Source organism: Hyperoodon ampullatus (assembly GCF_949752795.1).
Source record: "Hyperoodon ampullatus genome assembly, chromosome: 4".
NCBI classification, from domain to species: domain Eukaryota; kingdom Metazoa; phylum Chordata; class Mammalia; order Artiodactyla; family Ziphiidae; genus Hyperoodon; species Hyperoodon ampullatus.
The window spans coordinates 30,764,487-30,779,325 of NC_136917.1; the positions used below are offsets into that span (position 1 = coordinate 30,764,487).

Below are 14,839 nucleotides of genomic sequence, written 5' to 3' on the forward strand. Positions count from 1 at the left end.
TATTCCAAGGTGACCCGGCTAGTCATTTCAGTTGTCAGGTTCTCCCACAGATTATCTGAAATCTTCTTGACCCTCAAGTATTTTATTTTAGGTGGTGAAATGATAGAAAAAAGAAAAAAAAACCCACTGTGGTTTCGTTAAAACCTTTGATATGTGTTTTCTAAAGAGATTGACATGAGCAAATAGCTGTGGGCTGAAATGATCCAGGAGGGCCTCCCACAGGAGGTGAGGATGAGTCAGGGGTGCTGCTGGCATCCAAGGGTCTGGTCTCTAAGGTGCAGAAAGGAGGGTGAGGGAGACACCTCAGCTCTGAGCAAAGACCAGAAAGTCACAGTCGGCTAAGTGGGGTGCTGGGAGCCTGGAGCTAAAAGCCCAGAGAAATGAGTAGGAGGTATGTAAACCTCAAACAGCTTGAGGACAGAAAGAATAGTCAGGACCTGGGACAACTGCAGAGGGCAGGAAAACCAGTGAGGGGGTGTGTGGCAGAGATGGGACAGTGGCCAGTGTTGGGCAGAGAGACAGAAGTGGGTTCCCAGACATGAAGGAGCGGAGAGCCATGGCCTTGAAAACTGACTGAGAGTGAGGAGAATGGATTCCGGCAGCAAACTGTCAAATGCAGTGGTTAATTCTACAGCTCTTCCTGTTTCTCTGCACCAGCCTCAGGGCCTTTGCACCTGCTGTTTCTTCTTCCCAGAATGCTCTTACCCCCAGATACCCAAATGCCCCATTGCCCCTCTTTCCAGTTCTTTGCTCAACTATCATCTCAGTGATGCCTCCCCTGACTATTTAAAACTACAACCCTTCCACCCGAAACCCCATCCTTCTACCCTGTGTGACATTTTTTCCCCACAGCACTTATCAGCTTGTAACTGACTCTGCAAGTGATGTGATTACATTTATACATTACTGTTTGTCCCCTCTGGGCCCCATTACCATCTCCACAAGAGCAAGGCTCTTGGTCTGTTAATGATGGACCCCCTCTAGGGGCCTAGAACCGTGCCTGGCACACTATAAGTGCCATATGAGTGATGACTTATAGCTCTACTTTCCCTGGGGGCAGGCAGAGGGGCTACACCTGTTTCTTTTTTTTCTTTTTTCCTTTTTTTGGCCATGCCAACCGGCTTCCGAGATCTCAGTTTCCTGACCAGGGACTGAACCCGAGCCCCACAGTGAAAGCCCAGAGTCCTAACCACTAGGCCACCAGGGAATCCCCTACACCTGTTTCTTATGATGTCCAGTGCCTGGCACAGAGAAAGGAGTAAAAGGCAGCACTGACCCCGCGGGCACCTGCTCAGTCCCTTCTCCGCGCCCTCACAGGTGACGCTGCGTCCCGCGATGGCCGCGGGACCCCTCCTGCCGTGCCCAATGTCCTGGCTGGAATTCTTCAAGGCCTCGCACTTTGCGCTGGGGCCCGACCCGCGGCTGCACGTGGACGCCAAGCAGTCCACGTCGCACTGGGACTTTCCTGCCTACCGGAACGTTACCCGTGGGCCGCTATGCCAGCCGCCGCCCCGCTCATCCCTCTTCCAACAGGACGCGCGCTGGGCCGGCCAGGAGCTCCTGTCGGAGACGCACTGCGCATATGCGCCACGTCACCGCTGCTGTCAAGGGAGCGGGAGCGGGAACTGGCACGGGAGCGCACGCTCGCCATGCAGGCCAGCAACCTGCACTCGCACGCGGACTCCCGCGCCCGCACCGGCCTCTCCACCGCGCGCGCCCACTTCGGCAGGCCGGCGCTTCCGGAGCGTGCCAGCGAGCAGATCCGCGGCGCGCGCCTCATCTTCGACCGCGACTCGGTGCCATCCCGCGACCGAGCCAAGCTGCCCATCCCGCCCAGCGTGGACCAGGATTTCTTCTCGCTCCACGACACTTGCCCGAAGCTCCGCGAGCCCTCCTGCCACTTCGGTGAGCGCGCGCCCGGGCACCCTAGGCAATTTACCCAACACAATGGTTCTCATGGCGAGCAGGGATTCTGTGCCCACCCCAGCGGACATTTGGCAATGCCTGGGACCATATTTTGGTCTTCACGACTGGACGTGGGGGTGGGGGGAGAAGGTGGTACCGTCAGGGAGCGGCTGGAAACCAGGGATGCTGCTAAACATCCTACCACGCACAGGAGAGCTTCCCACAGTAAAGAATTATCCAGCCCCAAATGTCAATAGTGCAGAGGCTGAGACACACTGGAAGCTCCTTGAGCCTCAGTTTCTGCATCCACACAATGGGCATGGCTCCCGAATCTCTCCAGGGTGCTGTGCGGTGGCCCTGTCATGAAAGCTGGTTTGGGGTCAGACAAATCTGCTAAGTGTCCCCCACCACCACCCAGCCCTGCGACCATAGTATTTGTGTGACTCTGAGCAAGTCGACCTCTCCCAGCCTCAGTTCACTCACCTGCAAAGTGGGTGCAACAACAGGGCCCCACTTTATAGTTACTGGTGAAGCCGAAAGAGCCCCGAGTGCAGAATATGCCTGTCAAATACTGAGCACTCAACAAAGGGTCGCTGTCATTCATATGATTTTCCAATTCTGTGATTCAGAGGACCTTCTGGTAGACATCACTAGTCAGAGACCCTCCAAGCTGGGTTCACGGATTGTCAGTTGGCTTTGACTCCAGCTGGTTCTGAAATTCTATTATTTCTGGCAGGTTATTTGACCTCTCCGAGCTTCAAGGAGGCTTCAGGTTGGGGGCGGGAATAATATCGGCCCCCCAAATGAGGTGCAAAGCACTTAACCTAGGTACTGGGCTCAAAACTTGGTAGCTATTCTTGTTGTCATTATTATTATTGTTATTGGCCACACTGCACGGCTTGTGGGATCTCAGTTCCCCGACCAGGGATTGAACCCGGGTCACAGCAGTGAAAGCCCAGAACCCTAACCACTGGGCCACAAAGGAACGCCCTTGTTCTCATTATTTTTTATTATTTTTGGAGTGGGAGCACAGGAGACAGGATGACAGCACCTCCTACCAGAGACAGTTCCAGGCTCTTCCAGGCCCACCTGCCTTGACATGTAAGAGGGTAAACTGAGGCTGGGCTGGTGCTGCTGGCGGGGGGTGGGGGGGAGGAGCAGAGGTGGACGCTGGGTGGTCTTGCCCTTCCCACCCCTGTCCTCCCACAGGCCTCCTCCAGCATAGAACTGGGAGACTTCAAGATTGGCTATAGGCCCATGTATGCAGAGCAGAAACAAGCCCAGGTTTTGCCCCCAGACAGGTACGAAGGGACCATGGCCTACTACTAAGATGGGGCAAACGGCTCTCAACGACATGTGGGATGTGTCACCTCAGGCTCTAGGGCCAATGCTGTGCCTTTGAATTCTCCAACACCCACAGGCAAGACCCATTATTATGCCACACTTCCCACGATTAGCACCCCACAGCTCGGCCATTAGAAAGCCTGTCCCTCTCTCCTTTTTCCTGGGAGTTGCAAGGGCCCAGATCAGATGGGTCCTCCTCCCACCTCCTTATCTGCAGGTATGACAAAGCCCAGGCCTCAGCCCACAACCACTGTGTGAATATTCGACCTGGAGATGGCCTCTTCCACGGCAGGACCACCAAGGGTGAACACTTCTATGCCCGGGAGGCAGGACCACCAAGGGTGAACACTTCTATGCCCGGGAGCCAGGTGAGAGCCTGCTGCCTGCCCCGCCCCTCGCTCCCACAGCAGCCTCTCAGAGCTGCTCAGGACCTACTCTGCCACTGGCAGAGCCTTTTGTTCTTCACCACGACCAGACTCCAGAGTCGCACATCCTGGAAGGAAATGGGTGCCCTGGTCCGGGCAGCCTCACCACCTCCATGCACTTCTTCCACGGCCAGGTCAGCAAAAAGGGGAAGAAGGCAGCAGGGCTCATCAGAGAAAAGGGCTTCCCAAGCAGAGTGAGTAATAGCAAGTGCAAAGGCCCTGAGGTGGGAGGGAGCTTGACATGTGTGCGGGGATCTCCTGGATCTGTTTGCGTGACATACGGTGAGTCGCTTAACCACTCCAAACCTCAGTGGTTCTGCCTGTAAACTGAGATAACAGCACCAACTCCCAGCGCCATCACGTGGGACCCAGAGAGAGTGTGAGCCGTCCAAGGTCACACAGCGCCCACTTCTGCCCTCCGTCCTGGCCATGGGACATCCCTGACACCGGGAGCTTCCCAGATGCCATGTGGTCCTACAGCCGCTGCCCGCGACCAAGCCACCCAGCCGCCACGTGCCTCATGAGAAATTGCAGAGTCACATAACCCTAGGGGAGCCGTCGCTGCTCGGACAGTTCTTCCAGACCTCCACGGGCACAGACTATTTACCCCTGGGATGCAGAAGCCGCCGAAAGCTCTCAACCTCCACTTGCTGCAGAGCAACCTGCCCCAGGGCACAGGCGGTGAGCGAGGCTCCACCTCGGAAGCCCCGCCCTTGCCACAGCTGTGGTCCCGCCCCCGGCCAATCCCGCCCCGCTCCCTGCCCGAGTCTGGCTCCGCCTCCTGAAGGGCTAGATCCCACCCCATGAGCCAAGATTACCAACTGTGACCCTGAACAACCCCACTCCCTCGTGATCGTGACTCCCAACGCCCCCCGCACCCCGTCATGGCCCCACCGCTACATGACTCCGCCCTCTGGTCTGGCCCCGCCCATCTCCATATCCGCCCTCTCCTGACTCTTACCCCTCCTCTTCTGCGACACTCTGGCTCCGCCCCCTGACCAGCTAGACTATTCTTCCTGCCCACCCCTCCCCCCCCAGCCCCCGACCCTCGCTAGTCTACCCTTGCCCCGCCCCTGGCGTCCTCAGCCCTGCCCTGGCTGCCCCATCCTCCCTGCCTCATATTCATCCTCCTCCCCTGACAACTTCAGCACTAGCCCAGGCATCGCCCTTGAACCCTTACCCCATCCTTAGTCTCTCATGTCCCTTCCCCCGGGCCCTGCCTTTCCTCCCTCAGCCCCTCAGCTCAGCCACCCCTCCCATATCTCCAGAAACAGATTTTTTAACCATGAACCAGAAGATGCTGAAGCCACATAGAATAGCTCCAGCCTCTATGACTGAGGAGATGCTACAGTGGGTGAGGGAGGCGGAAGGGGTATCTCTCTAACCAGGTAACCCCCGAAATCAGTGTAGAGTTATCTCAGGAAAATTATAACATCAAGTCAGACTCAGAGTTAGTGTCAAGTCCACTCAGGGTCACTCTAGGGTCACCCCAGGCTCAGGGTCATCTTAATGTCATCCCAGCCCCAGGTCATCTCTAGCTCAGCCCCACGGTCATGTCAGGGTCAGCTTCTATCACCAGCCACAGTTATACTCCAAGCCAAGGGTTAGCTCAGAGTCACCTAGGGTCAACCCAGCCCTGGGGTCATTCCAGGGGCCCACCTGCTTTCTCTCCAGCTTCTCATCCAGCTCCTGGGTCAGCCCAACCTGGGGTTCCCTTTTGCCCACCTCCCCAGGACCCAATCATCAGCCAAACTGCGCTGAGCCCTTCCCCACTCTTTGATGTTCCCAAGGTGGTGCGGGAACTACAGGGTGGCCAGCCATCCTCCAGGCTGCCCTGCCAGGCTCCCCACCCTGACTCCACAGTGAAAGTATAGCCACTTGGAGCCCCCGCTGGGTAGACAGCGCTTCTTCTCAACCCTAAACAAGGATGAGTTTGCTTTCAAGTACCAGGGCCCAGCAGTGCTGAGATGGGACGACCTCCAGGAGAGTCATGTGCCCCTGGGCTCCCCTCGCCAGTGGGGCTGTGGGGCTGGGAAGGTGGACCCTCGGGCCCCCCAGACCCCTACCTACCCATGCCGCAGCATGGGTACACCAGCAATAAACACCACTTTGGCAACATCCCACCACTTTCCATCAGTCAGCCATGAAAGAGGATAGGGTGCCTGTGGGGTTGGTGAGAGAATGTATGGCAGAGAATGACTCCATGGAGAAGCCCTGAACTTCTGCAGACCCTGGGTGTCATCCCACTCTGGGCAGGGAGGCCATCTCAGTTTGTGCAAAACCTTGGTGGTCCGACGCTTGTAACGTGTTCAGGTGATACCACAAGTTCTTTCTTTCTTTCTTTCTTTTTTTTTTTGGCTGTGCCACAGGGCTTGTGGGATCTTACTTCCTCAACCAGGGATTGAACCCAGGTCCACATCAGTGAAAGCGCCGAGTCTTAACCACTGGACCGCCAGGGAATTCTCGCTGCCAAAATTTCTGAATGGTGTGGGAGGATGGAGTTACACTGTTGAACGGAGGCAGCGTGGTGAGAGGTTGAGAATGTAGGCTCCTGGGGCTGAATGGACAGAGTGCAAATCCTGACTCCTCCATGTCCTGGAAAGTAGCCTTAGGCAAGTCATTTGACCCCTCTGAGCCTCTATTTGCTCATCTGTAAAATGGAAATAAATAACAGCTCTCTCTCATTAGATTGTTATAAATGAGAAATGTACACACTGGTTAGTGTGTGTGGCTGGGGGTCAAGAAGGGAGAGCTTCCTTTCCAAGGATGAAGGTAAGGAGGGTGTAGGATGGAGCTCAATCATTGAGAGACTGGGTGAGGCTCAGAGGGGGCATGAAAGGGTGGACATGCTGAGAATGGCCCAGCAATGTCCCCTATTGTGAGCAGAGCCTGGAAGCTGAATGGTGCACTGGCTGGCTGGGCAGCTGGACCCCCAGATCACAGCCGGGTCCAGGGGCAAATCAACAAAAGTCATCAGGATGTGATCAGGCCCAAGGGGGTAGGTGTTCAGCCAGAGACAGAATGAAAAGGGTGGAAAGGAGGAGTATGGGGTGGAGACTTGAAGCTGGTAAGTACGTCAAGGACATCAAGTATGTCAAGGACTAGTACCTTGGACAGCACCCCACCTTGAACTCTTGGGGTCTGATGAATCAGCACCAAGAAGCCAGATCTGTCTGGGATGATAAGATGGGCCTTGGTGGCCATGCTTGGGCCCTGCCTCTGCAGGCTGTTGAGAATCTGGTTTCAGGGCATGAACACGGCTCCCTGACCCTGTAGACAGACCTTTAAAGAGCAAGGCCCCCAATCCAGTGGGCCACTAATAGCCAACCCCAAGCCTGGCCAGGAGCCCTTTCCCCATGGGCAGCAAATCTGTGAGACCAGCTTGTCGTTTCCACAGGAAGGAGAGGAGTCCAGTTTTGGGTCCCACGGGGACAAGATGGACCTTTTGGCTGCAGTCATGGCATCCATGTTTTGACCATGAGAGGGTCTGCTAGAGGCAGAACACCTCTTCTGCTTGCTTCCACTAATGATGTAGATGACACTCATCTTCCACCAGTGATGTAGATGACACTCATCTGAATTACCGCATGATAAAACAAGCTTTCTCAATCTCGGCACTATTGACATTCTGGGTAGGATCATTCTTTGCGGTTGGAGGCTGTCTTGTGCATTGTAGGATGCTTGGCATCATCCCTGACCTCTACCCACTACCTGCCAGTAGCACATTCCTTCTCCCCCGCCCGGTTGTGACAACCAAAATTGTCTCCAGACATTGCCAAATGCCCCTTGGGGGGGAAAGTTGCCCCTGGTTGAGAACCACTGCAATAAACCCATCCTACAATGATTCCTAGGATCAAATTAGTCTCTCCTGGTAAAGCCGGTCTGCTTGTTGACCAGACTACATGTACAAAAAGCTTTTCCTTTTTGCCTTGCCTGCCAGGAAGCTCAGAAAGGTTGCTTTGATTCCATGTGGCTCCAGTTGCAGGATTATGTGTACTCCTGCATGGTTCTAGGAATGGTTTAAACAACCGAGACATCAGATGAGAAATAATGGGTAGGAGTTACAAGGAAACAGATTTCAGCACAACTTGAAGCATTTTCTAACAATGGAACTGACCAGCCCCAGGATGGGTTGCCAGGAAAAAACAGAAACTTTACTCAAGATGTCTTCAGTACAGAAAGACACTACATTATGATGATTCTGGATGTATTCTATGGATTTATGTCTATCCCTCCTATATCTCACTTACACCCCCAGAAAAGGCATTTCATATGAATGACAAAAACTAAAAAGGCTTATGAAATAAGATGAGTAAAATAGGATTGAACATGGGAAAACAGATTAATTTTTAAAGGAAAACATTTTATCAATGGTAATCATTGCTAAGCAGCAGACTTGTCTTTTTCTGTCCCTAGGCAAATGATTTCATGCTCTGACCCTCACTTTCCTCATCTGTAAAATGGGGATGGCAACAGTTCCTCCTTCATGGGGTGGTTACAAGGAGTAAATAAAATGTGCGTGTACCATTCTTTTATATATATATAAATTTATTTATTTATGTTATTTTGGCTGCATTGGGTCTTTGTTGCTGCGCGCAGGCTTTATCTAGTTGCAGCAAGCAGGGGCTACTCTTCATTGCAGTGTGCAGGCTTCTCATTGCAGTGGCTTCTCTTGTGGAGCACGGGCTCTAGGCGCGTGGGCTTCAGTAGTTGTGGCACGTGGACTCAGTAGTTGTGGCTCGCGGGCTCTAGAGCACAGGCTCAGTAGTTGTGGCGCATGGGCTTAGTTGCTCCACAGCATGTGGGATCTTCCTGGACCAGGGCTCAAACCCGTGTCCCCTGCATTGGCAGGCGGATTCTTTTCTTTCTTTTTCTTTCTTTTTTTTTTTTTTTGCTGTACATGGGCCTCTCACTGTTGTGGCCTCTCCCGTTGCGGAGCACAGGCTCCGGACACGCAGGCTCAGCGGCCATGGCTCACGGGCCCAGCCGCTCCGCGGCATGTGGGATCCTCCCGGACCGGGGCACGAACCCGTGTCTCCTGCATCGGCGGGCGGACTCTCAACCACTGCGCCACCAGGGAAGCCCGCATATACCATTCTTAAAACAGGGCCTCGCACTTGGCTGCAGCTCAATAAACAGTGCCTAAATTTTGTTAATGTCTTGGGTATTTTTGTTGCAAGTGTCAGAAACCCAGCTGTATCTGCTCAAGCAGAAAGGGATTTTATTGACTTAGAAACAAGAAAAGTCTGTAATTAGGTCTAACATCAAGCCTGCTAATTCCTCATCAGGCATGCTCTCTCCCTTGCCGCCTCTCAGTTCAAGCAGTGGCAAAAAACAAAAGCAAAAACAATACAAAACAAAACCCAAATCCTAATGATTAAAGCCCCAAAGGAAAGGGTGGAGGTCTTCCCTGCAACTCCTCACGTTAGAATTTAACAACCCTCCGACTGGCCCATTTGAGTCACATGCCCAGCTGTGAACCAATCACTGTGCCCAGAGGGATGGCATGCTGTGATTGGATGCCTGGGTGATTTGGTTCCCCAGACCTCACCAGGATCTTGGAGTCTGGAGCCCAATCTTGCTGGATCCTGTCTCCTAGCAACAGACCTGTGCCTGCCCAGCCCCATAGCATCTATCTTGCCCCAGGTTACAATCTAGAGGGCAGAAAGACTCAGCCAATAGGCTCTTCCCAATGAGGGTAATTGTGCCTAACAGACAGGCAGTGTTCAGTGTCCAATGCTTGAAAGGCTGAGGCATTAAGAAAGAGACCACCAGATCTCTGATAATCCCAATCTTATCTCCCCATCTCAGTACTAACTTCCTCTTTTAGCTTGGGGCAGAGAATTCAGCCCTAGCAATCTCACAAAATTGAGCAGGTGCTAGACTCTGCTTTAAGAAGGTGCTCATAGGGACTTCCCTGGTGGCACAGTGGTTAAGAAGCCGCCTGCCAATGCAGGGGACACGGGTTTGAGCCCTGGTCCAGGAAGATCCCACATGCTGTGGAGCAACTAAGCCCATGCGCCACAACTACTGAGCCTGTGCTCTAGAGCCCGCGAGCCACAGCTACTGAGTCCGCAAGCCACAACTACTGAAGCCTGCACATCTAGAGCTCGTGCTCCGCAACAAGAGAAGCCACTGCAGTGAGAAGCCCATGCACCGTGACAAAGAGTACTGCCCATGTGCAGCAGTAAAGACCCAGTGCAGCCAAATAAATAAATGTATTTTAAAAAGGAGCACATAGAGGTAGCTTGTGTCTATCTTATAAGACCTTGCCAAAGACTTCATGAAAGCTCCCACATATTCCAACATCCTGATATTTTCCTCCAAAACCGCTCGAGCCACAGTCTCAGGTGACACACAGAGTGCGAAGATAAAATGGGCAACAATTTAATCGGCTATTTTTCTTCAACATAACAGATTTCTGGTTTCCTGAGCAAGGCCCTTCTACAGGGCTGCCACATATATCTGGGGAGGCTGTGCACTGCACAAATCTTGAAGCCCTATTCACTTCATAATGAATATATATGTCAAGGTGGCCCTGGCCCTCCACTTCACCTTTGTTCAGCCAATTTCACATATTAAGTTATTTCCTTCAATACCCTTCCCTTTTCTAGAAATCATGTCTAAATTAGTCAAGACTGTCATGACTGCAAGAGACAGAAACCCACTAAACTAGCTCAAATACCCAGGAAATTTGTTGGCTCGTGATACTGTGGGCTTCCGGCTTCGGGTATGGCTATGTCCAAGAGCTCAACCAATATAGCTAGAGCTGTCTCTCTGTCTCTCACCTCTACATCCTGGTATAGATTGGCTTCAGTCTGCAGACTGTTCTTCCAGACAACTGAGGAATGTGGGTGCAGGCAGAATGAAGCCTATAAACAGCTCATGATCCCAAAGGAAGAAAGAGATTCTCCAACTTCATGGCTTCATCCCAGACCTCACTGTGGCCAGGGGGTGGGGTTCTTGGGTTGGTAAGTTTAGATCGCATGGTATGGGGGGGGCACGAGTTAGACACGGTTCCAGCTGGAGTAGTGGAGGGGGCTCCACAAAGGGAAAGCAAGGTGCTGAGAGACATAGTGGGCAGACTGAAGTGACAGCTGTCATTACAAGTATTATTTGTAATGGGATCATCCAGCAGGATGAAGAACAAGCAACATAATCCAATTGCAAGTCTCAAGTCTCTCAGATCTGCTGCTGGCTTCTCCACAGAGAGCTGGAAAGCAGGTCTCAGGCCACAAGTTCAGCCCAGATCTAGAAGGTCCTGGAAGGAAGAGCGAAGTCTCCTGGAGGCCTGATTTGCATGCAAGGGTAGGTGTTGTCCAAATTCACCAGTCAAAGACCATCAGAAGCACACCTGTAGTCAAAAAAATTTTTTTAGCTTGTGCAGCAAGGAAGATCCCATAGCGGGGAACCATGGGGCATCCTCAGAAGAGTTGGGGGACAGGAGGGCATCTTATAGGATTCAGGCTTGTGCTGGGTAATTTTAAGAAGAGGAGAGTAGAAGCAGTCCTAGCCTGGTGCTGTCAGCAAGCAGGGAGCAGATCGGCGACTGGGACTGGGTATTTTAGTGATTCTTATCTCAGAAGTGGGAGGATGGACATGCGGCAGTCATTGGGAAGAAGCGGCGGTCATCTGAGTTAGTTGGCGGGGGAGAGGAGGGGGTGTGTATTCATTTTTGTGGTTGTAGAGTGGCCTTGTGTCTATCTCGGCTCAGACGCGGTCACAGAGCGGCCTTGTGTGATCATTGTTTATATTCTGGGATCGTTGTTTATGTTCAGGGAAGAACATCACAGAGCCCAGCTGCCAGCTGCCGGGGCTGTATTTCACTCCCTCCTCACAGGGATCTGTGTCTCCAGGTAAAGTCTGCCCAGAGTGCTTCCCAGATCTGGTCTAGGCTTCAGAGCATCAGGCACGGGGAGTCCACCAGTGACAGCGGTGCGTGACCAGGGAGGAGGAGGAGGAAACACTCAGTATCCCCAACTCTTTTCCTTGGAGGAGGAGTCTTAGAGGGAAATGCTGGACTGAGCAAAGATACACAAGTTTGTAAATTCTCAGCGTCTTGACTATGCTGATGTGCGTTGCCAGTCTGCAAGACAGAGAGAGAATGTTCGGTGTTTCTTGAAACCAGAGAGAGTCAGAGACCTGGGCAGGAGGCAGAGACAGGGAGAGAGAAGAGGATAGAGACACAGAGGGACAGAGGCAGAAAAAGTGAGGGCAAGAGAGGCAAAGAGATTGAAATGGAGAGAGACATAGAAATAGAGGGACAGAGCGACAGAGAAGGAACAGAGAGAGACAGGAGGAGGCGGAGAGGGATCGAGAGCGGCTGAGAGAGACGCAGAAGAGGAGAGGCCGCGGCGGGGACAGTGCGGGCGGGGCGCGGCGCAGACAAAGGCGCGGCCGCGCGGCCGGGTGGCCGGGCCGGGACAAAGGCTGGCCCGGGGGGAGGCGGGGGCAGCGATGGCGACGGCCGAGGCGGACGCGGGCGAACTACAAGTCCCAGCAGCTCCCGCTGCGGCCCTCGGCCGGCCCCTCTCGCTCCCTGGGAGCTCTTGGCGGGGCCGCAGGGCCGAGGGGGCCGCCGGCGGGGCTGGCGGGCGGGGGGCTTCCTGCGGGCCCTGGGGGCGCCGGCGGGCGCGGCGGGCCGGGCTGGGGCGAGGGGCGCCGGGTGAGTGTCCCCGTGAGCTGGTCGGGCGGGCGGTGGCCGCGATGGGGCGGGGGTGAGGGGGGCGGGCGGGGGGCCCCGACGCGGGGCGCGGCCCTGGGCGACCTCTGTCCACCCCCCTCCCTAGCCTCGCGCGCCGCCAGCCCCGGCCCGGGAGAGCAGAGACGCCGGCGCGATGGGAGGGGGCCGCGCGACCCGCGGGCCTAGCGCGCCGGTTCCGCCTCTGCGGCCCCGGGGGAGGGCCCGGCCCGAGCTGGGCGCCGTCAATCGCGAGGTAGGGGGGTGGGGGGAGAACCCCTCAGTTGGGGTGGGGGCGGGAGTCCAGGACGTCCGCCTCCCCTGGAGGCGATCCAGACCCCCCACCCCAGGAACCCAGAAGTGGCCCCAGGTATTGTTCTCCTCACCCTTCAGCCTGGGGTAGGGAGTTCAGGAGGCCCATCCTCAAGAGGGGGATCCAGGGGTTCCCCCTCTCCCCCAGGACCCCAGTTATTGTTCCCTTCACTCTCCAGTCTTGGGGTCCAGAGTTCTGGAAGCCCCTTCCGCAGGAGGTGATCCAGGGTTCCACCTGCCCCCCAGGAACTCAGAGAAGGATCCCAGTTATTTCTCCTCCCAGCGTGCAGTTCAGAGATGGGAATTCCGGAGCGAATCTAAGGGTCCCCCTGCCCCCTGGGAATCCAGGAGGGGACTCAGCACTGTCCCCTGACCCTCCATCGTGGAATTTAAGGAGGTGAACTAGGAACTCAGCCCTCTCTGTTTGAGTACCCACTCCCAGCTCTGGGGTTGTGGCTCGGGAGGTCCCCCTCCCCAGAAGGAGAGCCAGAGGTCCTCCCCTGTCTCCCAGGAATAGATCTATTTGTTGTTTTCTCCCCAAGGCCTAGCCATGTGGTGGGCATCACCTCCCCTTCAGGTAATCCTGAGTTCCTCCTGCTCCCCTGAAGGGATCCCAGCTTGTTTCTCTGCCCCCCTTCCTACCTCTAGCCATGGAGCTAGAATTCAGGATCTTTCTTCCAAGAGGGGACCAGAGTTCCTGACGCCCATTCCCGTGCGTCGGTCGTGGGGTCAGTCACTCAGGAATCTCCCCTTCCTAGGAGATGGCCTAGGATCCCTCCAGTAACCCAAGAGGAGCCCCAGGTATTATTTTGCCCACCCCAGCTAGGGGTTAGAATTCAGGATCTTCTATCTACTTGGGCAAACAGGTACACCGACACCTGTCCCTACCCTCCTGGCTAATGGATCCATGGTCTCCCTGCTCCCTCCAGGGGTCCCACATATTATATCCCCACACTCACTCTAGCTTTAGAAATCTGCATTCAGGATCTTCTATCTAAGATAGAATACAGGTGTTTTGACTCAGTCCTACCCCAGAATTGTAAGGTTTGGAATTCACGTTGTCTCTTCCCCAGGAAGCAAGCCAGGGGTCTTTCTGTGCTCCCCCAGTGAGGAGTCCCAGTTGTTGTTTGCCCCCGCCCCACTCTTCCCCCAGATAGAGGCTTCAGAGGTCAGGATGCTTCTTCTCTAGGAGGTGAGCCAGCGGTCGCCCTCCCTACTAGGAACCCCCAAACATGCCACCCCCAACTATGGGACTGGAATTCAGGCCATGTACTTAGCAGAAAGTACAGGAACCCAGACACCTCCCCCCTTCCCCATGAAGGGGCCATGGTCAAGGGGATAGGTATCTAGACTCTCTCTCCTCCACAGGACCCAAGCTGCCCACGAGAGGAGGAGCCCAGGATGGAGAGAGGGGCAGAGCTATGGCGCTGGGTACTAGAGACCTCTAGTGCTGGGTCCCACGACTTCTATCCAGGTGTGGGGCTGAGAAGGGAGTCCCCCCACCCTCCCCGTGTCCCACCAGGGTCCCTCTTCTCCCTGCCCTGGCGGGGGCGAGTGCAAAATCTCCCTGCAGTACAAGAGAATGATCCATGTGTGTGCCCCGGAGTGGGACCTGGGGTATGGTCTGGCCCCCTCTTCCTTCCCTGCTCAGGTTCCAAAAGAGACCCCCGGTTCCCCAGAACCTACCTCCACTCACCTTCTGCCCTCACCCTGTAGATCCTGCTCCGGAAGCAGCCAGCACTTCCACACCCAGGATGCGGCGTTCGGTCTTAGTCAGGAACCCAGGCCACAAAGGCCCGAGGCCCAATTATGAAGAGCTTGACTCCGACTCAGAAGACCTAGACCCCAAGAGGGAAGAGCTGGACCCAGTTTCTGAAAACCCAGAGCCTGAGCCGGAAGACCTCAACACTGTCTCTGAAGATGTGGACCCCAGCTATGAAGATCTGGAGCCTGTCTCCGAGGATCTGGATCCCGATGTGGAAGCTCCGAGCTCCATCTCGGGGCTCCGTGACTCGGATCCCCAAGATCTCGACCCCATGTCTTCAAGTTTTGACGACCCAGACGTCATCGGCCCCGTCCCCCTGGTTCTCAACCCTAACAGCGACACCCTCAGTCCCGCTGCCACCCCAGACCTGGACCCCCTCTCGTCCGACCTCACTGCCACCCCCGAGGT

General features: G+C 54.9%; 1 protein-coding gene across 1 annotated transcript; it reads left to right on the forward strand.

Annotated features, from left to right (window-relative positions):
- Positions 1–1,332: 1,332 nt before the first annotated feature.
- SAXO5 (stabilizer of axonemal microtubules 5) lies at positions 1,333–11,568 on the forward strand (the record flags this gene model as incomplete). Its single annotated transcript, XM_079701479.1, is given in 12 exon segments — positions 1,333–1,590; positions 1,593–1,905; positions 2,535–2,590; positions 2,928–3,014; positions 3,115–3,206; positions 3,467–3,590; positions 3,701–3,808; positions 4,155–4,275; positions 4,278–4,355; positions 4,943–5,028; positions 5,541–5,760; positions 11,531–11,568. Coding segments are annotated over 12 exon segments (1,578 nt in total). The 5' UTR covers positions 1,333–1,335.
- Positions 11,569–14,839: the final 3,271 nt, after the last annotated feature.